Source organism: Myodes glareolus, chromosome 5 (genome assembly GCF_982192425.1).
Source record: "Myodes glareolus chromosome 5, mMyoGla1.1, whole genome shotgun sequence".
Taxonomy (NCBI): Eukaryota; Metazoa; Chordata; class Mammalia; order Rodentia; family Cricetidae; genus Myodes; species Myodes glareolus.
Window position 1 is genome coordinate 19,920,439 of NC_142030.1, and position 26,892 is coordinate 19,947,330.

Genomic DNA, 26,892 nt, shown 5'->3' on the forward strand with positions numbered 1-26,892 from the left:
GGTTAACTCTGAATGGAAATATTTTCCTTGCCTTCTTTATCCTCCAGTCTGCATTCATGGGTTTGAATTCCTTGTTTCCACTCTGTTGCTTTTCTCCCTCAGAATAATGACAACTGAATGGCCTTCTTGACCTGAGTAAAGAGGAACTAACTACGCCTGTGGAATCTTTTAGAGAGTTTCCATTTAGTACTTACTTTTTTCATTTTATGTACATAGGTGTTCGTTTGCATTTGTCTGTGGACCGTGTATGTGCCAGATGCCTAGGGAGGCAAGTAGAGGCTGTAGAAGCCTCTGGAACTGGGGTTACAGTCAGTTGTGAGCTGCCATGTGGGTATTAGGAATCAAATCCAGGTCCTCTAGTAAATCAACAAGTACTGTCAACCACTAAGAGACCTCTCCCGTCCCCATTAACATTTTGTTAATTAATTTTCTTAAGTAGAGTCTCATTGCATGTCCCTGACTACCCTGGAAGTTACTCTGTTGACCATTCCTGTATTCACTGGCTACATTAAGAAATTAATGACTAAGAAATTAAGACTGTGGACAGTTCCTCATCATTTTTATATCGCCAGCACCTACTACAGGCCTGGTACATAGTAGGCTTTTAGGATTTGACAGGTGTAGTAGAATGTGATTTTGTCTGTCGAATTTCTTGGGTTTTCTTTTCTTTTTTTTTTTCCTTTTTTTTTTTGTGTGTGACTGGAGTAGAAGAATCATTTGAGCCCAAAGAGTACAAAATTATTCTGAACAACATAATGAGCCTTTGTCTCTTAAAAAGTAAAATGTGGGACCAAGGGTGGAGGTGTTGATAATGGTGGTGGTAATGTTAATGATAGAGGTAGGGGTGATGATAAATGGGATGGTGATGCTGAGGATGGAGATGGTGATAATAATGACAGAAATGATGGTGATAATGGGGGTGGAGATGGTGATGATGAATGGTGGTGCTGATGAGGGTGGAGATTGTAATAATGATGGTAGAGATGGTGGTGGTGAAGGCAGGGGTAGTGATAATGATGATTGTGGCATTGATAGGTGTGGTGATAGAGGTTAGTTATGGTTGTTATGTGAGTTAATTTGTGACATAAATATCTTAATACACCTTTCACATTCTCAATCACTAAGAAATGTCAAGAAAAAAAAGTCAGACCACATAATTATTTGAGCATATTTTAACATATAATCCCCAGCTCTGAAAATTATTGTAAGTATCCTGTCAAGGAATCTCTGATTTTATGGGGCTGAGGAAATGACTTGGGGATTAAATTGACTGCAGTGTAAGGAAGAGTACCTGAGTTTGATCTCAAGAGCCCACGTAAATGCCAGGTGGTCATGACTTCCTGCCTGTAATCTTAGCTTCAGAAAGTAGCACCAGGGATCCCATTCTAATCTGATCTCCCATGAGATGTTTGTATCTTTGTAGGCACACATGCACGTGTGAACATACATGCATGTGTGAGCAGCCTTGAGTTTGAGGTTGGGATTTTTGCTCATTTGCTCTTCTGCCTTATTTATTGAGACTGAGTCTCTCATTCATAACCAGAGCTCAATGGTACGGCTATTGGGCAGTCTGTCTAGGGAGCTTCAATGTCTACCCTTTGACACTGTAACTACATGTTAGCTGTTGATGTAGCCAGTGCTTAATCAGGTTCTGTGGATTCAGACTCCAACCCTCTTGGTTAGATATTGACTACTTTAACTACTGAGCCAATTCCCCAGCCTACCTTTCTCTCATATTTTAATGGACCATCTGGCCCTAAAGTTAAGGAGTAAACTCAAACATTTTCTCTGAAACCACTTTTCCTTGCTCACAGTGTGAATACACAGTCACTTACTGTAACCCTGTATTCGTACACCTAACAGTGATATTAGCCCCTCTAATTCCTTGTATTAAAGAATGAGCAACTTCTACAGTCATGCCTTGGCGGTACTTTCTCTCTTGAGGGAAAGTCCACTCTGCCGTGATTCCCGATTAATTTTAGGTCAAGAAGAACTTGTGGGTTAAAGAAAAGATGAAGAAAGATGTCCTAAGACCTTAAATGAATGTAGTTTCTGCTTGTTAAACCATTTCCTATTAACAATATGAGTTGAGCATCATTGTGCTGGGCTTAGTTAGTTCTTTGCCCTGTTTAAACATATATACCGTGGCTGCCTCATTTTTACATATGGTTTAACTCATATGAAGAATTTGAGGACATAGAAACCTCTTTAGGCCCTCCACACATGACACAGTATCAGAAATTTATAAACAAGTGCTAATTATAAAACTACTTGTCATATGTTATGTAACCAACATAGTTTCACAGTAAAAAGCATACTCTTACTTAGCATTTAAAAAAATAACCTGCATTTTCCTGGAAAAAAAATGTATCTAATTGTCTCTTGACCTTGCCATCAGATGGATCTGCTTCCCTCTGACTGACAGGTAGAACTATGTCTTCAGAGCCTCCTGTTCCATTCATCCCCCTATTTTTCTTTGTTTATTCCACTTTGGGGGCCTAAGGAGAGATTGCTCTGCCTTCCCTGCTCTGTGAGGCTTGATAGTTTCTCTGGAAACAGTAATAGAAGTTCAGGAAAGGTCTGGAGATGCCTTTTCACACTCAGACAGCAGTGTGGCTTTTCAGAGTCATCTGGAAAAGTAGGAACTTGAGGATGGAGAGTAATTTTTAGGAATGTGAAAGGATATTTCAAAAATACTAAGGTTGTAGCTCAAGGTAATAACAACTTCCTTAATTTTTTTCTTGTGTGCCTTGGCTTTCTCTGTCCCTAAAGAGTGCAATGATGCATTCCTGTTTGCTCAGAACTCCAGATGTGTGGTGAAGTAGGTAATGAGCGTGTCTGTGGAATACCTTCGGAAAAGACTCTGAAGTATTTCTTTATGAAGAGGTTTCCCTGATCAAATCACTGTGGGTGTACTCTGATGTGTCCTCTGTTGGGAACCCACTGTACATTATCATTTTTAACCTTTGGTAAGTCCTTTGGTGGTGGTGCACACCTGTAATCTGAGGATGTGGAAACTGAGACAGAAGAATTGCAAGTGGTTATTTCAGGGCTAAGCTAGCTGAGCAGCCAGTACTAACAAGCAGCCTCATCCTACAAATTGGGCCCGCTTGTTTGTCCTGGATGCTCAGAACCAAAAATAACCACACAGAAACTATATACAACATTGCTTAGCCCATTAGCTCTAGCTTCTTATTGGCTAACTCCCACATCTTTATTTAAACCATTTTATTAATCTGTGTATCACCAGCAAATTTCTAGCACATCTATCTCCAGTGGTGGATCCATGGCATTCCCTGACACCGCCTCCTTTCTCCCAGCATTCCGTTTAGTTTTCCCTGCCTACTTCTGCTCGCCTGTGACTCTGCTATAGGCCCAAAGCAGTTCCTTTATTCATTAACCAATGAAAGCAACACATAGATAGAAGGACCTCCCACACTACCAAACAATGCATCCAAAGGGTAGTAAAGCTATCATTTGTTATTATTCTCTTTTCATTTTGGAACAATGAGTAATCCGTCATGTATGTGTACACATCCTTCCTATTGCTTCTAGGACCTCCCTCCCCCTTTCATATGATATCAAAACCCTAACTTTTCTCTATGGAAAACTAATCCAATTTGGTCTGTGGGGCAGAATTATGGGGAGCAGGAGTTCAGTATGTTCTTTGGTCAAGGGATAGGGTGTCATGCAAGCTTCCCAGGTAAAACTTCCAGGTAATACCCTGGGACTATTAGCCCTCAGGTTTTCTTCTACATATGGTGATTTCTTATGAAGTGATTACTTTGGCTGGTGTGTGGACAATAGCTACCTAGGGGAAATAGACAATGGTCAGAGTTGGGGGTTTCAGAGAGGAGATGAGAAAGAATCAAGTTTTCTAGCTCTTTTAGTGACAGAGTCATTTGTTGATGTCACTCGATATCAGTGAGCATCAATACTAGTATTCTCCAGGGATACTGACACTCCATTTCCTTATAAAAACTGTAGCATTTCTATACACTTGTACCCATCTTCCTGTGTATGATAAAATAGCTCTAAATTACTTGTAATTCTTAATATAATGTAAGTGCCATGTGAATGGTTATGATACTTTATCACTTTATGCAATAAGAGAAAAAAATCTACATATTTAGAACAGAATCAGATGATAATCTATCTGATTTTTAATCTACCTAAATAGTCTGAGTATTTTCTATCTGTTGTCCATTGACTCAATCGAGACTCACAGGGATAAAAGGCTGAATGTGTAGATCTATATATGCTTCTTTCTGTTTGTCTTTATATCTACCCATCCATCCATCCATCCATCTATAATCTATTTCAACCCCTGTCTACTAGTCAGTACTGTGCCCATGTGTTGTTTCTTAGTAAACTGTGGTTCATTTTAAAGCAACAGGGAAACACCTTCCATCTCACAGTCAATAATCTTGTCATTGTCTCAGTAAAACAAGGGGCGTCTACACCTGCGTTATTCCTTGAAGTGAATCACTAAACATTAGTGAGGAAGTGATCACCTAAGAAAAGAAGTCTCTTTCCTCAGTGTCAAGGTTGGATTAAATAATCTTGAGCAAACACACAAGCTAGAACACTGCACCATGTGATGTTTGAGAAATCGGGCAGGAGAAAACTACCCAATTTTCATTACTATAATTAAAATGGGTATATTTGTGTCTGTCCATGTCACACATTGTGCCAACAGATTACATTTAAAATGGGAAGTACCACTGCAAAGAAATGTAATAAGCAGAGACATGAAATATGCTGCGGCTAACACTGTCCTTTTGGAAGCTAGTATTTATACTAGGGCTGATGTGCATATTTCTGTAGCAGTGCTACGACATCCCAGAGTTTAGGGACAAGCTGTCAGGAAGAGTATGCTGTCTCCTTTCAGAGACATTATTCAATTTGCCAGTAAATAGATGAGCATGCTGGGAAAGCTGACAGTAAATAAGACCCTGAGAAGTAAGGTAATTGAATAATCATGACATTAATCCTTGTTCAGATGTTATAACATTCATCTTGGAGGCATAAAATACTAAATCTGTGATTTTTCCGTATGTCATTGCTCTCAGAATATTCTGATCATGGGGCAGCTGCAGGCTCCTCAACGCATGTGTGTTAATTCACGTTTATCAGGTTAGACCTGCCAGCAAAGGTCATCTTCACCCAGGATCCCAAGTTCAAATTTTTCTTTAAATTAAAAAAGCTAGGGTGTTTTGATTATATCTTAAATGAATGAATCTAATTACACAAGTCTTTTTTTTAATTCATAGAAGAGAGAGAAAAATGAATATTGGTTTCTGTGCCGGAAGCAGAAAGAAAATTGGGGACAGTATATTGCTGGATTGCCACTTTTCTCCCACAGTGTTTTTGTGTCAGGAAATAGTTTGGTGTGTGCCATCCAGTAGAATCTTTACCCCACCTGTCTTCCTGTCTCCCTCCTCCCTGCCTGCTTCTTTCTCTTCCTCCACTCCCCTCCTCTTTAAATGTTATCATCTTTAACTTATAACCCTCAGAGGATTGGTCTTGAGAATTCTTCTTCCACTTTAACTGTTCTCTCTTCCCTCTTTTTCTCCATTCCTTCCTCCTAGGACAAATCTCTTACTAAGGGCAGATTAACTGATTTCTTTGTCGGCCTTGGTTAACCCTTTTCCTGAAATGTACATCCACTCTCTCTCTCCACTTAACTTCCTAGTTTCTTTCCAACACAAAAAATGTATCCATCAGGCATTTCTGGGTAGCCCCAGATCATCTTTCTCTTCAGTGCTGTGTGGTACTTCTCACGCTGGTTATGTGAACTGTCTCCTATAACTGTGCTCTGCCTCACTAATGTAGGCTGAATATCCAAGAGGAAGAGGAAGGCTGATGTTCGGCTTATGTCTGTTGTCTCATTCTTGGATCTATACACACCTCCCTTTTTAATTTAAAGCCTACTAAGTTCATTCTTAACTCAGGACTTAATGACCATTTCTTAAGTTTATAATTCTTCATTCTGCTGAACCATTGATGAACATCTTATGATCATGCCTAAACCCACTCTACATATTCCTGCATATTTTCTTCACTGATCACCCAGTTATCTGTCAGAAGACTCTCAATATTCTTCCAACACTCTGACATCATCTATTGATTTCATATATGCATCAATTAGAAGCATCTGTCTCTGTCTTTAACATAAATGCTAGCAGAACATGACCTTGCCTGTTTCCTTTATCTTAGCTTTCCAGTGTCCTGAATAGTGCCTGACAGGCAGAAGGCACTTGATAGAAACTTACTCCTTAGTGGGTCTATCCCTCTAAATGTTTTACATTTCTTATGTCAATACATACTGCTAAGTACTGTTGGCATACCACGTTCCATTGAAAACCAAGGAAACACAATGTATAGCGAGACTATTGCCTGCTGCTCATCCAGAACTGTATTCAACTTCTTAGAAACAGACATTTGAGAAATAATTGTTCAGGCAAACATTTACAGATTCCACTGAGCCCTGTGAAAGATTACATAATGTATGATTACAGAGAGAACCCAACAGTGCTTATCTAGGAGTGCTAAGACTAGAATGGCTGGTTACCATGTGCCACTTACACAGTGGCTACATAAGGAATGTATGGTGTGGGAGGTCCTTCTGTCTGTGTGTTGCTTTTCTCGGTTAATGAATAAAGAAAATGCCTTGGCCTGTTGATAGGACAGAACTTAGGCAGGCAGGGAAATCTAGGTTGGATGCTGGGAGAAAGAAGTGTGGAGTCAGGAGACACCATGGATCCACTGCTGGAGATAGAAGTACTGAAACTTCGCTGGTAGACCAAAACTTCATGGTGATGCACATATTGATAGAAATGGGTTAAATTAAGACGTGAAAGGTAGCCAATAAGAAGTTAGAGCTAATGGGTCAAACAGTGTTTTAATTAATACAGTTTCTATGTGATTATTTTGCTTCTGGGTGGCTAGGATGAACATGCGGTTCTTTGCAACAAATGTAAATAATTCACAAATGCATTTCACATGAGGGATATGCCATCTTAGTATGTATTAGTTTGAGCATCAGCCTGCCCTCATTTCCAGAAAATTTAGTGTGCTATCAATCATATTTATAATACTGCTTTTGTGAATTAGCTGCTTGCTGCTTGAGCAGATAGTTTCTAGATTCTCCCCCACCACACACACACACACACACACACACACACACACACACACACACACAGTACCTCAGACAGATAAATAGATTCTTTGGGAATGATTCCAGCAATAGATACTCCTCTTTGACCTCCTTACTGCTGGGATTCTTGGAATCCATTCTAGGGCCTCACACATGATCAGCAAGAGCTCTCTATCTTTGCATCTTATCTTTACAATCCTGATAGCTCTGTTCACATTATCAGCTGTAGTATCTTCCACTAAAGAAAAAACGTATAGAATTCTTCACTTTTGAGCATGATTCTTCTCTTTGGATCTCCAGGCAAAGGTGGAGGGTAAGGAACTTTTACCTGAGCCATCTCCCCAGCCCTGATAGACATGTTCTTATTACAAACCATGGTGTTATCAATTCCATAAGGGAATTCCTTTTGTCTGTGCCTACTACATTGAGAATTTACTGACTTTCAACATCATAAAGTAAGAAGACTGTGAGCCTGAGGGCAGTCTGGGTTACAGAGTGAGACCAACAGGAACCTGGTTTCTATCTCACCCCTCTTTCTATCTGTATGACTTTAGACAAACAAGGAAAGTCTGATCCCTTTTATTTGGTATTGATCTGAAGATAATAATTGCATCTAAAGGGTTGTTGTGAAGTTCAAGATGCTGATGACATGCTCTGACCTTCATATCAGTCTCTAGCACATGGTAGACACACAGTCAAGCTTGGGTAGCAATGTCCCATCCCTGTCACTATGTCTATGCCTGACTCTGCAGATACCATTACTGTGATCATGGCTATTACTACTAGTCATTGGCCTTCAATGACTCTTCTTCAATATCTTGTATTTGTACTTTCTTAAAAGCTACTGTTATCTAAAGTTACATATGGAAGAATGTCTTTCCAAAAGTCTGACAATGTTATAAGCTTCCCTATCATGGTATACGGGGCATCAGCCTGCCCATTTATGAGACCATTTATGAGTTGGGTTCTGGTATGAAGCTTGACTCTTTTGGTTACAAACTTAAATCTGATAACATATTACCTGGTACCCCCCTTGTGTCTGGTTTCTTGTTGTCATGGAGTGAGTAGCTTCCGCCATCGTGTACACCAAGATGGTATACTGACTGGACACTACATGCCCAAGGGCAATGGAACCTACTGACTACCAATTGAAATATCCCAAACTACAAGTCACAATAAACTGTTCCCCTTTTAAAGTTGTTTATCTCCAGTAAACCGTCATGGTCACTGGAATTCAACTAACACACCCAGTATTCTCACTTACTTGCTTACTCACGATTGTGTATTACACGATATAAAATGTTACACTTTGTGAAAACGGAAATTTGTTTTCTCTACCAGGGGTGCCATTTACTCCTCTGAAGGCATTTTAAGATTTCCTTTTACCAGAGGCTGAAACCAATTGGCCCCAGAGCAGACTCCTGGGAACCCAAAACCATGAAAACTACTTCAGCCCTTGAAAGTTACTCAAATCAGTAGCTCTCAATAGGAATTTACCCAAATTAAAATGGATAGAAATTTGCATTCTCATTTGTAATCAGCAATCTCTTTGACTTACTCTAGTTCTTGATCAAGGGGTGAGATGATCACATTTGCCTTTCTAATATGGTCCACAGTAGAAAACAGGCCTAAATTATCCCCTTAAAACTAATAATAAGCATTTCAAATCAGCGAGCTGCAAGATCTTTCTGCACATCCATGCATGACCCTCTTCCATGTCCTTTGTTCTGTCTGTACACATGACTAACCTTAGCTTTCTGCCCTCTAATCTTACCATCTGTTTGATATGTTTAAACCTGTTAATGACATTTATATTTGATTTGTTTGCCTTTGAAATGTGCAATTCTTCTTCTTTTGGCCAGCAATAATAACAAATTAGAAAAAAGAACAGAATAGAATAGAATATTATTTAGAATGTCACTGTCATACTAACCCATCATTCTTCCAACATGTGAGCCTTGTGAAAGCCCTGTGCTTCTATTCAGTCACAGGGAACCAATAAATGCAAACCTCTTTCTCACTACCTTGATTTCTCAAGATAGCAGCAGGATTACAAAAGGGCACTGATTGCCTCCAACCAGATCTGCTTGGCAAGTACCATGTTTGTCCTCTTCTCCCAGTCGTAGCTTTTGAGCACCTGGCGCTGTGCCCTGAAGATTCTGGGTTTCATGTGCCTCTCCCCAGAGCAGTGAATATACTACTTCCTATCACAATAAAGGTGTGAACTAGAGAGATAGCCCAATGGTTAAGAGCCTGTACTGCTTTTCAGAGAGGCATGAGTTTAGTTCTCAGTGGGCATGTTGGGTGGCTCACAATAACCTGTAACTCCATCTTTATGGGGATCCTATACCCCAAGGCTCTATAGACACCTATACTCGTGTGCACACACACACACACACACACACACACACACACACAATTAAAAATAAAATAAATCTTAAAAAATGGCAGATAAGCCTTCTAAAACCATTCTGCTAAATCCTAATCCGGGTCCCACCAGCCATGTGACCTTGAGGTAATTATTTATCTCCCGAAAGTTTCTTTGTTTCACTTTTAAGATAGCAATTTTAAAATCAAATCATTATCAAAGTAAACTGTCAAAGTGAAGAAGCAAGGACGATGCCACTCAAGGCTGTTTCAGTGAAGAGAAACCCAAATGTGGTCAAAACTCAACCTTACTGACATAGAAGGAGGGGAACTTTAACAGCTGGTACAGGGTCATTTCTGGCCGGCTGCACTTGCCTATCGGCTCTACCTGAAAGGAAGGAAGATCGCCTGAGTGTGTGTGATAGGCAATGGTTTTGAACCTTGAAGCTTGCTAAGCAGGGAAGTAACATTCAATAGGGACCAAGAGGCGGTAGTGTTTTGGTGGTTTCTTTTTTTTTTTTTTCCCACAGTGATGGCTCTGACCTAGAGAAAGACAATTGCGAATTGCAACGTTGGTTAAGAGATCTCTGTAAAGATAAACAATTCAAAGAAGTTGAGACAGGCTTCCTAGTGACAAGGTTTCTAAAGACAGCAGAGGGCAGGGGGCTACCATCTGAAAGTGCAATGGGGGTTTTGAGGGAGTGGTGGTCTTCCAGGGTACTGTTAAATTGCTTCACAAAAGCCTCTTGCAAAGAAGCCAGCAGACGGGAAAGTGAAGTTAATGGTTGATTGGAGAGAGAAGGGCCTCCTGGGAGTTAAAGCAGTGATGGTCAGTGGGGGTCCCTGACAGAAAGCAGCAGGGATCTGAGACAGAAAGCAGGGACTGCTTCAGAGTCAAGTAGAGATCCTGGGGATTCAGGACTTGAAGTAACAGTTACAGAAGGAAGGCAGCAGAGAAGGTCACAGTTAGGGTCTGCTGCAGACCGAGAAGTACCAGCCACAGAGAGAAAAAGAGCAAAACTGCAGACTTTATTAGATCAGGAAAAAGCTCTCATCGAGGTGGTGAGAGGTACCCCAGGAGTCTTGCTTGACTTTTTGAGCTTCTGGGGACCCTCCCTCTAGACTCTCTCTCCTTGATGATTGATCCTGCCTGGGGTATCCTTCCTTGGATGGGCTTTTCTCTCTGTCAGCCATTAGCTAATGGGGACCCTCCCTCTAGACTCTCTCTCCTTGATGATTGATCCTGCCTGGGGTATCCTTCCTTGGATGGGCTTTTCTCTCTGTCAGCCATTAGCTAATGGGGACCCTCCCTCTAGACTCTCTCTCCTTGATGATTGATCCTGCCTGTGCCCAGCAATTGTTTGCTGTTGTATAACTTTGGGAACCTTGCCTCGCGAACCTTGTGAGTTCTTGCTTTCTACGACTTATAAGTTTGGTTTACTTCCTGGATCTTACAAGCTTTCCTTCATCATGGAACATGTTTTGATCCCCAACACCATCACCACCCTGCACCACTACCAAACCTGAGTCTGGGAATACACAGTTTTTATCATAATACTCAATAAGCTTTTTGGATAAAGCCATCCTTCTGCTAAGACTGTACAGAATGCCATAGCTGTGCACCGATTAGGGATTTGCTCGCTGGATGAACACTCTGTGTGTGTGTGCTCACAAGCAAACAAAAGACATTGTCTAAGATAGTCTCCAAACACGTTGAAAAGGAGCTACAACCTTTAGAAAGTAAAACAGCAAGAGGTTTTTTTTTTTAAAGTAAGCATCTTTTTTGTTTGTTTATTTAAAACAATGCAACTCTCTCTTTGCTCCCCTCTATCCATCTCCTCAAATCACCCCAGCATGTGTGATGATAAAACAGGCGAGCCTGCTCATCGCGGGAGAATGAGGGCTCTCAAGCCCTGCTGTCCTGTTACAGAGGAGAGTTAAGAGCAAATTGCTCATTGTTAGTGATGTAAGCAAAACCCAGCTTCTTTGCTTCTACATATCGAAACTAAGAAAAGCTGTGGGAAACTGCCCAGGTCTGCTGATAGCCGTCATGGGGCACTCGACCAGCTCTGTCTGTGAGCATTTCTAATGACACTGTGAATACTAACTCCATTACCCTTCTGTCTGCATCCCCATTCGCAACACCACAACCATCTTGCTTGTTTCCTCTCTATGCACAGAAATGACCCAAAATTGCCTCTGTAGATAAAATACCATAATCGATTTGAGGGAAAATGGTGTTTGTACAATTCAGATGATGTTTTCTTAAGTATAGAGCCTGGAATTTGTTACAGTGCCCAAATGAGTCAAAACACTTCTCTTTGTTCTTCAAGGCAAAGGAGAATGTTACAAATTATTATTATTTTTTTAAACATTTTAGGTTTTGTCCAAACTGAAAGGCTGGGTCAGATTAAAGCTAATTTGGCTACAATGAATTTATGGGATTGAGCGGTGTTGCATGCCGGCAGGGTGACAGGGGTGGCTTATTTGTCCTCATCTTCCTCCTGCAGAACTGGTTAATGTGCTCTTATTTGGGAAACGGGACTTTATAGATAGAATGAAATGAACAGCTTCAATGAAGCCCTCCTGGATTGTACGAATGGGCCATGCATCTGGTGAAGAGAAATGTCCTGATAGGAGAATAAGGATGGAGAAGAACTGGAAGTGGGTGTGAAGATTAGACTAGAGCCAACTTGCCTTCTGCGACCTGTGAGACATGCTGACAGCTGATAGGAGCTGGAGGAGACAGGGGTAAAAAGGACCACATGCTCCTGCCAAGCCTTTCTTTTTAAACTTCTGTTTTCCTGAACTGTGAGAGAATACATCCAAATTTCTTCATGCCACTAAGCTTTCCCTGGGAAATTAATACTTGCACGTTGTATTGATTAGCTAGATCATAGCCGTGGAAACAGCGGTCATTAGATTAACCTGTGAAGCAGCTAGTTGATCCATTAGGAAACCAAAATACATTTAACTATCAAAATGTTTATAGTACTCTAAGTCAAATGAGTAAATCAATAATTGATTAAAATTGAGTCACACATCAAGTTTCCTTACACTTTCTTTACCAAACTATATTTTTCAGGTCTTTCTGCCATCTTCACTGTAGACCCGACTAAAGGCAGTAGACAGTAACCACACCGCAGCTGATCTCAATATTTCCTTCAGTAGACACTTTAGCTCACTGCTTTTGAATTCAGCCTGTCAATTTTTCCAGACCTGCACAGAATACAGTCTAGTTATTTGACAGAAAATGCATGAATGACTGCCAGTCCAACTTCCAGTAAAGTTCTTTGTTCCCTCAAAAATCCCATGAGTGCAGCCTCTACTAGCTGTATTTTCTCAGCAGTCTGCATCAGTCCAAATCCAATGACAAACTTTCTGAAGCTCATTTCCTTACTCTATTGTTGCTGTAGTTCTGGGGGTGTTGTCTGGAAATTCTTCTGGGCAATCTGAACCTAATTCCGGCTTATTCTCTCTGCTGTATTTTCTATCCCACTTTGTCTCACCTGCCTTGTATGCTTCAGGAGGTTTCTTCAAGAGTCTTTTGAGGTATGTCTGCCAGATTCCAAATTAATAGTTTTTCGGTGAACTCTTTCCTTGGAACCAGTAAGTTAAAGAGAATGATGGACTAGTTAAGATCAGAACAGATGACTTGGGTAAACGACATTCTTTGCCTTCAAACGTTGTCCTATGTTCTTATGGAAGTTATCTTGAGGTGACTATTCAGTTTGGAGAGACATAGATAAGGTGGGAAATTACAGCTTGTCAGTGTCTTCTTTGGATCTGTCATGATTCTTATTCAACAGAGATATAAAAACACTGCCTCCTAGAAGGTGGTGCAGGGGATTCCATATAAGTGAAATTATTCCAAGAATATGATTGCTATTTCTTCTTTTAAATTAACCATTGTAAATTTACTTAATGAAATAATCTTTTAATCTAAAATTTACAAGATGGCAAACCTTATGGGGAACAAATTGAACTCACAGTATTTATTTTGGTACCAATGCCTATGAAATCAAGCTCTGTTGGTCAATGGGTTCATTGACCAAATTCATTATGGTGCTTGTTTAATTATTTAAGTTATGGTTAGAAAAATCTAATGCATTTTACTTCTTTTGCAATTGAGAAAAATGTCAACGTCTCTAACACCGTTGAGTTTTGCTGACTGGTTCTTGTATTACATGGAATATTCTCTGTAACAGTAAAAGAGTGTGTCTGAAGGAGTACTTAGGGACTGAGCAGAATGAAATAAGACTTCAGCCAATTGAAAGTTAACTGTTCATTCATAGCCATGGCTTTCCTCCTGGCTTTCAACAGATTTGTCAGGGGAAATGTTGAACTTCCTTGTACAAACCTGAAGACCCAGGTGATAGGGTTCTTCTAGTTACCAGAGTCTGGATGATTTATTTCTTCTCAAGTCCTCTTTGGAATCCTTTACACACAGTAACTTATGAGAATGTTTCCTTCCCTCCAGTGACTGCAGGCAGCTGAATGTTATGGTGCCTCCTGGAAAATAATAAATATTCATGGAATACTAATAAATTAATACATGAGTCACACCATTCCTACATTTGAAAAGTGACTACAAAGCTATGTGACTGGCCCAGCAACTTTTGCTCTCTTAGCCATTCTGCGACATCACAAGGCCACAACCAACATGAATAAAAAGGGCTTTTTAAAAAGACGTCCAGATAGCATTATATATGGGCTAACATAAACTCATACAGCTATTCAAACAATGCTACCTAACTGTCAATAGAGTCACATTCTGCATACCAGAGAGGGCAAGTGTAAGGGTCGAGGAAGCATTAATGGGGATGATTAGGGTTCACAGGCTCAGTACTGTTGGACTTCATTCTCTCTGAATTTTAAAGCAAAAGTTGAGAAATATAGATAATAAAAGATTATAAAGGAGTAAGAGCCTTTCCATAAAGAGAACGGGGGTGGAAATATAGGATTGGTTATCTGAATCTGCTATTGATGTCCTTTAATGTCTTTTATGTAGAATATATAATCACTGCCATTTCTTGCATGAATGCCCAGTGGCAGTGAGCTGACTTCAAGGCATTATCCTCTTCCTGTCCTAGGGTGGATCCTTTGTCAAGAGTGGGATTTACCAAGGTTAATCACGCTATCAAGCTGAGAAACCTGGTCAGCTGCTGCCTCTCAAGAGTGCCGTTACTTTATTTTATTCTTCCTGTCACTATGGCTTACTAATAGGAGAAATGAAGTCACTTTAACTATGCAGCACGACACTGAGGAACTGGGGGTAGGCAATAGCTCTATAGTGCTACTTTCCAGTAACATCTTAAAGCTCTGGATGAGGTCTTTCTTTCTTTTCACACCTGGGAAGGAGGTGGCTGGTCACTAAGGTGCCTAGCTCCAGTGGCAGACAGGAGCCAGAGTGTGGAGAGCAGTGTCCCCATCACTTCCCTGATGCAGTAAAATTGATCGTAGCAACACAACGTATATGGCTGGCAGGTCTATCTTTTCTTTTTCTGTATGGAATCACTGATTTCAATGTCCTTGTGAGCCTCTTTTCCTTTTATTTCTAGGAAGAGTGAACAGCAGGCAATGAAGAAAGACATCGGAAATATGACCCTCATGTGTTTTGTGTAGCTGAGCATTTCTTGCTTATCCTGTGGCTTCTGTCACTGAGGCAGTTTCTTCTTAGTATTGCTTCCCTTATGCTTTTCTTCCCACGCCAGTGTTTTGGTTTAGAAGATTGTACTATGGAGTCCAGGACGGCCTCAAACTAGCAATGCTCTCTCAGCCTTCCAGTCGAACCTCTTCTCTCTCTTAAGCATCATAACTTGGTGGGAAGAGCCTTAGGCTTTTTGTGAACTCCTGAACTTGTTGGGTCTTCCTTGTCTTCTCATGTCCTAAGGAAGTCTTTGGGACCCGCCCTCTGCTTTGGCTTCAGGCTGTTCAATTTCTCAGCATCAGTTGTAGGTTGTGACCTGTCCCCTGAGCCGGCTCAATGTAAGATTCCCTTTGCATATGCATCACTACTACTGCCACTTTCCTCCACAGATCCCTGATGCCCAGCAGCAGTGTTCCGACTCATCCCCCTACCACATGGGCCTGTGTTGCTGTCTTTTTCTTTTGGCATAGGATCTTGCTATCCCAGGCTGCCCTAGAACTCACTATCTTTCCGCCTTAGCCCCACAAGTGCTAATATTATAGACCTGGCCCACTACACTGAACTCTTAATTTCCACCAGGCTTCCATATTAAAAACTCAAGAAGCACGGGAGCTGCAGGGCCTCATCCAGTTTTCCCAGGTCCTCTTCAATCCCTGCTGTAGACTCCTGTGGTTGCCGCTTGCTTTTTAGCCACTCCATTGGGCTGCCTGTCTTTGCCATCTGTCTTCCCGTTTGGCTGGGCCCACCTCTGAGGCAGGAAGCATAGAGCAGAAGCGTCCTTCAGTTTTCAGGTCTCTGGAATGTCTGGATTTTTCTGGAAGGATGAATTCTAGTCCTCTAAGAGTCAAGCAAACACTTTCTGTGAAATAACGCACTGAAACTTGAAATGAAATTGAAAAACAAAATTCTTTTGCTTCTTAGGCTCACCTGTAAAGAATCAGAATTGATGAGCATACTCTCTTAGCCCTCTGCTAAAGGCTTTTGTCTGCTTGAGTCTAAACAAAATTTATTTTATTTTACTTTTGGTGTGTATTCCATTTGACTGAAGTAGAATGAATGCATCATAGTCCTACTTAGAGGCCAGAGCCATCTGTGTGTGACTTACATAGATGTATGAAAATCGTCTCACTGTATGGTTTTTCCAGACATGGAACCACACTGACAGAGGGACAACCTTACAGGAAGGAAGATGGTGGCACAGTTTCTGATGAGATAATCAACTTTTAATGGAGCTCATGCCTTTTCTACCATAGGCACCAAAACTATGCTAATTTGAAAGTCACAGGACCAGAGAGGCTGAGCTTATGAATGTTAACTAATGTATAATTGCATTCTTGAGAGAGAAGCTTTTGATGTATGGGTTTTAATTTAATTTGTGCCTCTTGCCCTCTGGGGAGGAGAGAATTAAAAAAAAATCCCAATTTGCAGTTTTATTCTTAGCATATTACACATATTCTTATTCCTTCCTCTGTATTGACCCAGTCAGGGAGGAATGAGGCCAGAGCTGGGGTCTTACTCTAGTGGGATGTTCTCCTCATGTGCGTGAATCACTGAATGTGGGGGTTCTCTGTGTTTGAGTCCAGCAGCGTTGAACTTGAAACAAGAATTTATAGGGGAATCTCAACTCTTTGACTCTGTGACCACTTCCCGGGTAGTGGGCTGGAACTCGTATCTGGTTTTAATTGTAAGAACATACGGGGTAGTCACTCCAAAACAAGGTTTCCCTTCCAGCACTTCAGCCCAGAGACTGCAAGTCCATATTTTTCTAATTATTTATCATTACCATTGTCACCATCATTGTCACCACAGATGTTGTTGTTTTCTCTCACTTATCACTCTGAAAAATCTGACTTTGATACAGCAGTTTTCACGAGCAAGCAAATATTCCCTTTTCTCAGCTTATTCTCAGTGAAATGCAAAGGTCTTAAACACATCTTGTCATGGTCTCTATAATCTCTTTGTCCTTGGAGTCTGCTACAATTTTGTCAAGTTTGTGCTCCTCTCAATATTCCTATGTTCTAATACTCTTATCAGGAGTCTGCCTTTGAGCTTTGGATTTGTTATTCTTAGCCTGGGGTCTTCTGTCCCAGATATTCACATAATTTATTCAATTATTTTTCTTCATATTTGCAACGCAAACCTTGTTTTACCAGCAGGGTGTGACTTCCTTCGCAGCAATCAGAATGATTTGATGTATTTAATTGTTTATTGTCTACTTACCCCCGGCGAAATATAAATGCGACTTTTCTTACTCCCAGTCTTCTCAGCTCTTAGGGTACAGCTATTATATAAAGCTGTGTCAAAGATAAGATGGAATAGGTGTGTTAATCTTATACAAAGTGGATTTTACTACTAGAAAAGGCATAAATCACAAAGAAGGTTATTGAATTACTGTAAAATGGTCATTCCTCCAAGAGGAGGCAACAAACGTTAACCTTCATATTCCTCACAGAGAGCATTATAGCACTCAACGAGAAATGGAGTTCCACCCTCAGTATCCACCTTCTCTACCGTCTTATCTGTCCCACTAGTCCCCCTTTCTTACGGCTTTCCCACCCACAACAACATAGTTAAGTTAGTCATTCAAATATAAGGATTTGACTAAAATCCAAATGGTAGAGTGAATATGTAAGGTGCTCTTCTGGGCCACGCTTACTTTCCTCATTATTATTTTTCCCGGTTCCATTTATTTATTTGAGAATTTTATAATTTCATTTTTTTCTATAGCTTTAATTGTTATAGGCCAAGATTTAAAATAGATTTTCTATCTTCTAAGATGATCATATTTCTCTGATTATTTTGTGTCAGTTGATCTTTGTATCTCATTCCTACTAATTATAGACCATTGGGAAAATGCACTTTGCCCTCTACGTTGCATCCAGTTTCAAAGTGTATTGAAATGGTAACTTTTAACACTCTGAAAATTGAATCCCCTGAAAATGTACCTGGTGTATAACATTCCAGAAAAACATCTTCCCCGATGTTCTTTAGAGAATAAAGTCTTTTTGGTAGGTATATATGATTGTGATGTATGTGTGGCGTGTGTGTATCTGTGTGCTTGTGCACATGCTTCCCAGAGACCAAGGGAAAATTTCAAATGTCCTCCTCAGCCACTCTGTATTGTTCTTTTGAGACGGACTCTTAATTGAACCGGGAGCTAGGTTGCCTGGCAACTAGCAAGCCGTCGCCATTCTTCTTCACCTCCCTGAGCACTGGGGCTACAGGTGTAGGTAACAGCCATGGCTTTTTCTGTAGGTGCTGAGGTCTGGGCCTGGCTGCCATCGCCGTGCAGAGAGAATTCTCATACACTGAGCCATCTCTCCAGTAAATAAAAAGTAAAGTCTTTGCTTTGAAAAAACACAATTGTAAAAACATAATCACACCTAAATCCACCATAAGGTTCCTTTTAATAGTTTCTTTAGTGTGCATAAAATGTGAGCATCTTCACACGGCAAAACAGCAACACCAGCAATAACATAAAACCAAACCAAAAGATCCTTATACTCTGCTTTTCAGGATTACAGTAATCCCACAGTGCAAAGCCTATTTGTATTCATGAAGCAGAAATACATATTCATTTTATTAAAAAATCTGCCTCCAAGCTCCACTTCTTTCTTCTGATGGAAATGTAACAGAGGAAGCTGGGAGGAAGCTACCGTTTTCACCCTTTGTTTTGTCTGTCAAAACCTGCTCTTTCTCAAAAAGTTCTTTAATCAACCTATACAGCAATATTTATGCTCTATGATCTCAACTTTCTCCCGTATTTTAGACTGAAGAAGAAAGGTACCCCCACTCCAAACTGAGAGGCAGAAACTATGGAAGCACAGTTGTATCCTCAAACTGCTGGCTGGGTTTGGTTCCAGAGATATAAACCCAAGAGCTAGGAACCTTCAGTCTACTTTGTTGTGGAGGCAAACAGCAAAGGCCAGTGAGCCCCTTGCCCTGCCTTGACTGCCTGTCGGTACCTTATGGGGCCAATGCTGGTACCTACAGGCGATGCCAGTTAATGATCACAATTGTATCACATCTAAGCAATGGCATCTCTTAGAGCTCTTATCTTATAGCTTATCTTATAGCTCTTATATATTTCCTGTTTCCGCGTCTGCAATCTTCCGTGAGCCTTGGGGAGGGGGTGGTGGTATCCTTGATTTATGTGGGACTGGACCCTGCTTACTGTGTTTTTGTCTGTCATGAGTATACCCACCACAGTTCACTAGAAGGGGAGGCTTCTCTAATTAGGACTGGGAGATCCTTTTGACTTAAGTTTTTCTCTATTTAACATGACTTTATCTATAGGACTACCTTTATTAAATTGAGATATACACTCTGTATCCTTATATTCTCCAGCACTTTTATCATCTAGGATTGTTGGATTTTGTCCAAGGCCTTTTCTTCAGCTAGTGAGATAAATGATCACATGGTTTCTATTGAGTTCATTTTTGTGGTGGATCGCATTTCATTATTTACTCATATTGAAATATCCCTGAATCTTCGAGATGAAACTGCCTTGATCATGGTGGATGATGGATGGTGTTCTAGGATTCAGTTTGGAAATATTTTGGTGAGAAATTTTGAGTCTATCTTCACTCAAGAGTTTGGCCTATATTTTTTTTTCTTTTTTATTGGGTCTCTGTCGAGTTTTAGTATCAGGATAATACCGGCTTAGTAAAAAGAATTTGGAGGTGTTCTCTTTCTATTTCACGAATAGCATGAGGAGAATTGGCATTACTTTTTCTCTGGAGATCTGGCACAATTCTCTGCTGAATGTATCTGTACCTGGGCTTCGAAAAAGATAAATTTCCAAGGGAGAAAACGAACCGGAGCAGTGGGCCAGTTTAGACGCTGGAATGACAAAGGCTACACAGGAGACAGGGCTTCTATGTCCCATTTTGTGGGCTTATATGTGTGTGGCATGTTTGTATGCACATGTTGTATGGTTGTGGACTTACCTGTGTATGCATGTGTAAAAGCCGTGGGTTGACATCAGGGGGTCTCCCTTTATCACACATTGTCTGATTGTTTTGTAGAAGAAGTCATTGAGCCTGAAATTTATATTTCAATAAGACTGGCTAGCCAGTAAGCCCTTAGATGGGCCTACTCCATCTCCTGTTGCTGGAATTGTGGGGACATACTGCCACACCCGACTTTACCATGAGTCAGACCAAAGTCAGATCCTCCTACTTGCCCACTGAGCTATCCACTCACCTCCTTGTGGACTTTTTGCCTTTTCCTCATAATGTGAATTTTGTCAGTCATATCTCTGTGTTATATACAGTTCCACATACACCTTTGTTCATTTCTAGTCTTATTAACTAACAGCTTACTTCTCTCCCAGGGGCAATTGGTTTCAGTATTATAATGAAGCATGAGTTACCTTGAGGCTTGGGGAAGTGCTCCTGTACCTGGGCCACAGGATCTACCTAGCTCTGGCTGGCCTTGACTAGGGAGTTTCTTCTTTGTCAATAGGTTTTCTCAGTTGCTAATTTTGCAGCCCTGGTCTAAGGCTTTCAGGATTTCATTCTCCTCACTCCTAACTCTACTGTCCTACCTCTGTGCCCCAGACTAGCCTGGAAGCCACTATTAGTCAAGACGAGCCTCCACCTCACCTCTTCAGACTCCAGAGCACTGGAATTGTGGGCGTGAACCAGCACACCTTGCTCCTTTGCATTCTATGGGAAATTCTACCTGAATCCCTTGAAAGCACTTTCATTGTATTATTTATCTGCTGAAAAACACGTGGCATATTTATAAGGAAAACAAAATTCCAATTCTTGTTAGTCTAAAATTCTAGATCTGTCAAATGTGCACATCTTTCTCTGGCTTCCAGATTCCTTTCCCAGCACTCAATATGCAGAGAACAAGAAAGGGATTCTACTGCTTTCTGTCATTTCATATGTTAGGTCCCTGTAGCAACTACATTTCTCTCCCTTTCATAAATCAAATGTAGTCTTTATAATCTAGCAGAGACTTCCTCGTTTCATGTTAAAAGGTGGAAGCCTGCTTTATTTAGTTAAGATGAATTATTTGTTGTCAGCAGGGTCTGCTTCAAACAGTCAGAGATGAACTTGAGAGTCTGCTTTGAGGAAATCCTATAAGGACTTGCTCACATAGCTGTGGGGTGGTGTGGTCCTACTCCAATAAAAGATCCCAGTCATTTTAGTGAAGGGCTGAGGTGGCTGCTGTCCCTGAGAAGACAGAAGTGAAGACCAAGGAAGTTCTCCTGTGCCCATGAGTCTTGAGGCTCTTTAAAACAAGGACTCTGCATGCAGTCAGAAAGAATAACACGATAGGAAGTCATGGGAGGCTAAACTCTCCAGGCATACTAATGACCCAAAGACACCATTGACTTGGCTTGACATAACTGTAAGGACAATCAGAAAATGAAGAACAGCCTCTCCTGGAAAGTTGTACTAATGCCATGGTAAGATTTGTGCCTGAAACATGATATTTAATAAACTTAATGACTAAAGTATTAAAATCAATGAAAGCATGATAAGTATAATAAATCATATTTAATAATTTGCCATCTTTCACATATGTTCATTAGAAAAATGTATTCACACTGGTGTTTTTGGTATTTTGCCTGTGGATGATCATTAACTGCTTATTATAATGATTTACTGCAATGAAAACCTTATGTGGAAAGTTCTTAACGTTATCATCTGTAAACAAAAGGTTCTCATCAATTTGTGTTTTTCTTTTTCTAGGGTCAGACATTGTTCAGTGGTTAATAAAGAACTTAACTATAGAAGATCCAGGTAAATAAATCATTTTCCCATTGTCAGATTATTTTTCTTTGTGGTTATGATAAATGTGCTTTTCTCAAGGCTATTTAAAATAATAATCAAGCAATTTTCATGATAATAAACATAATTAAACTTGAACTCTATGTTTAGTGTTTATACAAAGTCAACATATTTTCAACTATAATTAAATATTTATGTATAATTTCTACATATATAATGATCCATTTTATTTAAATATGGTTATTTGTGATTTTTTAGAATAGATTATATATATACCCATAAATAAATGTACATGTAATTTGTAATTTGTAGCAAATTATTGTGAAATAATTAAATTTCTCTTTGGGACACTTTAAAGTAAATCTCATTAATTTACCATTTGCCTTAGTTCTTATTTTGATAAGATTGGAAAACAATATGCTTTTGGCAGTTCTGATTTTTGGTCATGTGTATGTGTGTTTAATGCTTACAGTGAAATCTTGAGCTCATTTACACTGGTAGGCAGGGTTAATTCTGTGACAGACTAAATTCCTAAGCTTGAAGCAACTTTTACCAGCTTGTGTTTTGTGTCTCATGGAAGAAACTCTTACACTTCTCAGGCATTCAATGACTGTTGGGGGAAGGGTTGTTTGTTGGTTATTGGCCTCCCAGCTAGCTTAGACCCAAAATAATCAAACAGAAACTGTGTTAATTAAATCACTGCTTGGCTCCTCATTGGCTAACTCTTATATTAATTTAACCCATTTATATTAATCTGTATATCACTATGTTAATTAAATCACTGCTTAGCGCCTCATTGGCTAACTCTTATATTAATTTAACCCATTTATATTAATCTGTATATCACTATGTGGCTGTGGCTTACTGGGTAGAGTTCACAGCATCTGTCCCCAGTGGCTTTATTACTTCTTTCTAACTCTGCCTTCCTTCTCCCATGATATAGGCCAAGCCAGTTTCTTTATTCATTAACCAATAAGAGCAACACATAGTCAGAAGGACCTCCCACACCAAATGACTTTTGAAAATGTGATATAAAACCTTTCATGTGTGGCCAACTATTTACATCTCAAAAATATAAATAAGCTCTGCTATGTAGCAGAGACACTGAGAATCTAATAGCTTTCAGGGTATTAAAATTCCAGCAACAGTGTGTGGAAGAAAGTGTGGGGGACATATTGACCTGTAAAACACTCCACCTACTACCTGGCAAGGGAGGTTTATGTCTTTTGTTCTTCCTCTGCTGATTGCCACCTTAGAATGATTTAAACTTGATAAATATTACATGGATATAAAAGGATTTTTGTCATTTGTGATAGTTTAACAAAACCACTCCATCAGAAAATGTAGCCTGAATTCTATATCCATACCCATGCTCAGAAGATACATGAACTTTGAAAATATTTCTCTAGTTGGTTCAGAGGGATTAAAAGTGTTAACTAAAGAATGGAACCACTATTGCACAACACTACATTGTCACTAAGTGAGAGAGGATGGACTTACAATGAAAGGAAGCCACACTTTAGCAAGTCCACAGTTCAGTCTTATGCCATTGGTATTCCTGATTTGCATATCTACAGCCATTCAGAAAATGGTCCCAAATGTGCTGCTGACTTGTAGCCACCACCACCAATAATAATATAGATCAATGCTTTAAAAATGAATTCAAAAGGGTATTTTTCTATAACAATTTGATATTTAAAATTTCTGGTGTGAAATCCGTCCTGTCTTTAGTCCATGCTGACCTGAAACCACACAATCCGAGCTTTTCAGTTATGTTATGACAAGCAAAACATGATGGTTTTTTATTGGTTAGTTTATTTCTTTGAATGAACAAGTTTACCCTAGATGGAGTATAAGTATAAGCCTCTCTGCTAGGTTTTCAGAAATGTAAAAAGAAACCCTGGTGATTGTTCTGCACACACGGCCTGCTCTCAACTAAATGTGGTTAGCAATGTAGTTGACATTAAGAAAGTTACTTTTATGGCCCTGTGAATGGAGTTGTTTGGAAGGGAGATCGTGTTATTATGATGTCTGGTTTACTTTGGACCTCACCAATGTCCTGAATCTGGTTAAAAATGAAAGAGAATATAATGCTTGGTTCCTGCCAGTCTAGTGTTCTATCTGGTAGCAAAATGTTGTTTCATGGCCTTAATGGGCAATTTGAAGATCTAAATGTCAGTAATTTGTTGAAAGAAGGTTTTTTGAAAACCAGCTGAAAAATAAGACCAATTGTGTATCCAATGGCCCATATGGAGCAAAGTGAGTTTTGTGATCTTCAGGACTTATTCAAGACCCAGGAGCACATATTGTTCACATTAGTATTTAACATTTTGTTAACCAAAGCCAGAGCACCTTCCACTCCCATTCGAGCAATTTAGTATCATCAGACACTATGACACAGTGTAATGTTCTTTTAAAAACAGAACTCCATCATCTCTAGTTAAAATTTATGATTATTCTTAGTTTTATTGGTGTGCACATATATGCATTGTATGCATATCTACAATAAAACCATCTTAGTTACTTTTGTATTGCTGTAAAGAGACATCATGGCCAAGACAACTTATAAAAAGATATTTAATTGGGAGCTTGTTTACAGTCTCAGAGGTTTAATCCACGACCATAATGGTGGGGAGCACGAAAGCACACAGGTAGGCATGACATTCGAGCATTATTTCAGTGCTTACATCTTATCTGCAAGTTGGAAGGAGAAAGAGAACATTTTTATTGGAGCTGGAATGGGCTTTTTAAATGTCTAAGCTCAAGTTCAGTGACACACCTCCCTCAACAAGGCCATGTCTCCTAATCCTTTCCAAACAGCTTCACCATCTAGGAACTAATTGTTCAAACATATGAGCTTATGGGGAGGGGGTACATTCTTATAAAAACCTCCACACAGCCATGCAAGATTTGTCTAATATGTTGGGTTTCTTCTACATTTCAGTCTTCTTTTAAAATATCATTGTAGGAAATATATGAGAATATTATAAGATGATTTGGTTCCTTGACTTCTTCACACTTTTGTTCATTTTAAAAATATTTTTAGGGCTCACTGCTGGCTCCAGGGAAACTTTTCCTCCCTTGATGAGTGATTGTTTCAATGCATTCCCCTCCTGCCTCTTTTTTTTTTTTTTTTCCACTGGTTTGGTCTCAACCTCTCAAAACACTGTTTAGCTCTTTAGCTAATCTATAATGTTGAAATTTACAGATTGCTGTGTTTTTTTTTCCTGTCTTATTTTCCAACAACACTCACTGCTGCTAAGTAAAATAAGCCCAAGAATTCCCAAATATGTACTGTCTATGTGGTCTTGCTGATGTCTCCGTGATGGATGTTCTGTTCTCTGCAATGCCTGTTTGCGTCTTCTTGCTGGAGGGTAAACACAACACAACTCAACACAGAGCGGAGACTTACTCTTGCTCCTGTCTCCTGTGTTCCTGGCTTCAGCTCTAGAGTTAAATCTATGCTGTGGCACACATACATGAAGTCTGTTCAACGACTAGTCTGGGAAAAGAACAAAACAAAACCAATAGCAACAATAAAACCAAAGTTAATAAAAACTGCCGGATCTCAGTCTACCCTGAGATTTTTGGTGCCTGTTACTGGTGTTTCTAGTCAGTGGCCTATTTGGTGCTTTCTTGTGGCTACTTCTACACATTAGCAGCGTCCTTTCCTACACATGGAAAGCTGTGCTCTACCCAAGCTGTGTGAGGGAGCACAGCAACAGGCGTGACTGACACAAGAAATCCACGCTAACATCTATCCCTAAAATAATCCTGTTTCCTTTTCTATTTTCTCCTTGGCTCAAAGAAGATAAGTCTACTTTCTTATCATTTCTGGGTCGAGGGTTCTCTGTAGCTTTCCACCAAGGATAACCCATATAGTTCTTACATTATTAGCCTTCTGGGTTGCCAGGTATCTTGTGGGCAACAGCATGTTCTTCTCTTCTTTTAAATATAATAATCCTCTGCTTATTTACCTAATAGCCTAAAACTATTCTTTGTTCTTTTTTTTTTTTTTTTTGGTTTTTCGAGACAGGGTTTCTCTGTAGCTTTGGTGCCTGTCCTGGAACTAGCTCTTGTAGACCAGGCTAGCCTCGAATTCACAAAGATCCGCCCGCCTCTGCCTCCCGAGTGCTGGGATTAAAGGCGTGCGCCACCACCGCCCGGCTCCTAAAACTATTCTTTAATGTTAATTTCTATTTGTTCTCTGATAAACCAAACTCTATGATAAACCCCATTAAACCTTCCAAGTAAACGGACATTGTATTTACCTCAGGGTTCTGGGACTCCCGTGATCACCTCCAGCGACCTGAATCGGCTTGATTGGTGTCTGCTTTGCTCTGTGAAACACTGCAGCCAGCTGGTAGGGCAAGGGCTCAGACATTTGACTCGTAAAAATGTGCTAGTCTGCTATCTAGGTAGTTGTTATCTTCTCATCCTTCAGCCTTCTCATCACATTCTCAGGTCCAACATCCTGCGAATTCTTGCTCGTATTACGTTCACTATGATCTCATTCATAGACAAACACTATGAATGCAGAAATCTCATTTGTACTTGCTCTGCCTCTTCAATTTGCCCTCGGGGGTAGATATATGACAATATTATTGGGTTAGGTTTTGAAGATCTTCCTCCCACACCTGTGACGAGCTTACTGGGCGACACCAATGATTCCTTGGTGTCGCCCTGCTCATTTGCTAGCTCAGCCTCCTCTCACTGGACGCTTATGAAGCTACCCTGACCAAAATGAAGAGTCTGGGTAGCGAGGGTTTGCAGTATCAAGATGTGCACTGTATTTCTGTGTTCCTGGAAGGGCGCCTAACTGTTCCTCTGCCATCTAGCTCTGCACAATCCATCCCGTGCTGTTTGAGATTCTTGTCTTCCTTGTGAAGCCTTGACACAGAAGATGTTCCTGGGTTTTACACACAGGGACTTGAGCTGTTAGCTGTTCTGTGGCATCGAGTGAGTTAATG

The 26,892-nt window shown here is 40.1% G+C and overlaps 1 protein-coding gene across 4 annotated transcripts in view; it reads left to right on the plus strand.

Moving 5' to 3' along the window:
• Positions 1-26,892, plus strand: part of Rgs7 (regulator of G protein signaling 7) — a 389,011-nt gene that overhangs the window by 250,435 nt on the left and 111,684 nt on the right. For all 4 annotated transcript variants that reach the window (XM_085687669.2, XM_085687671.2, XM_085687672.2 and 1 more), the window contains exon 4: positions 21,884-21,934. In XM_085687669.2, coding sequence (XP_085543795.1) covers positions 21,884-21,934 — 51 coding nt within the window. The remainder of the gene's footprint in view (positions 1-21,883; positions 21,935-26,892) is intronic.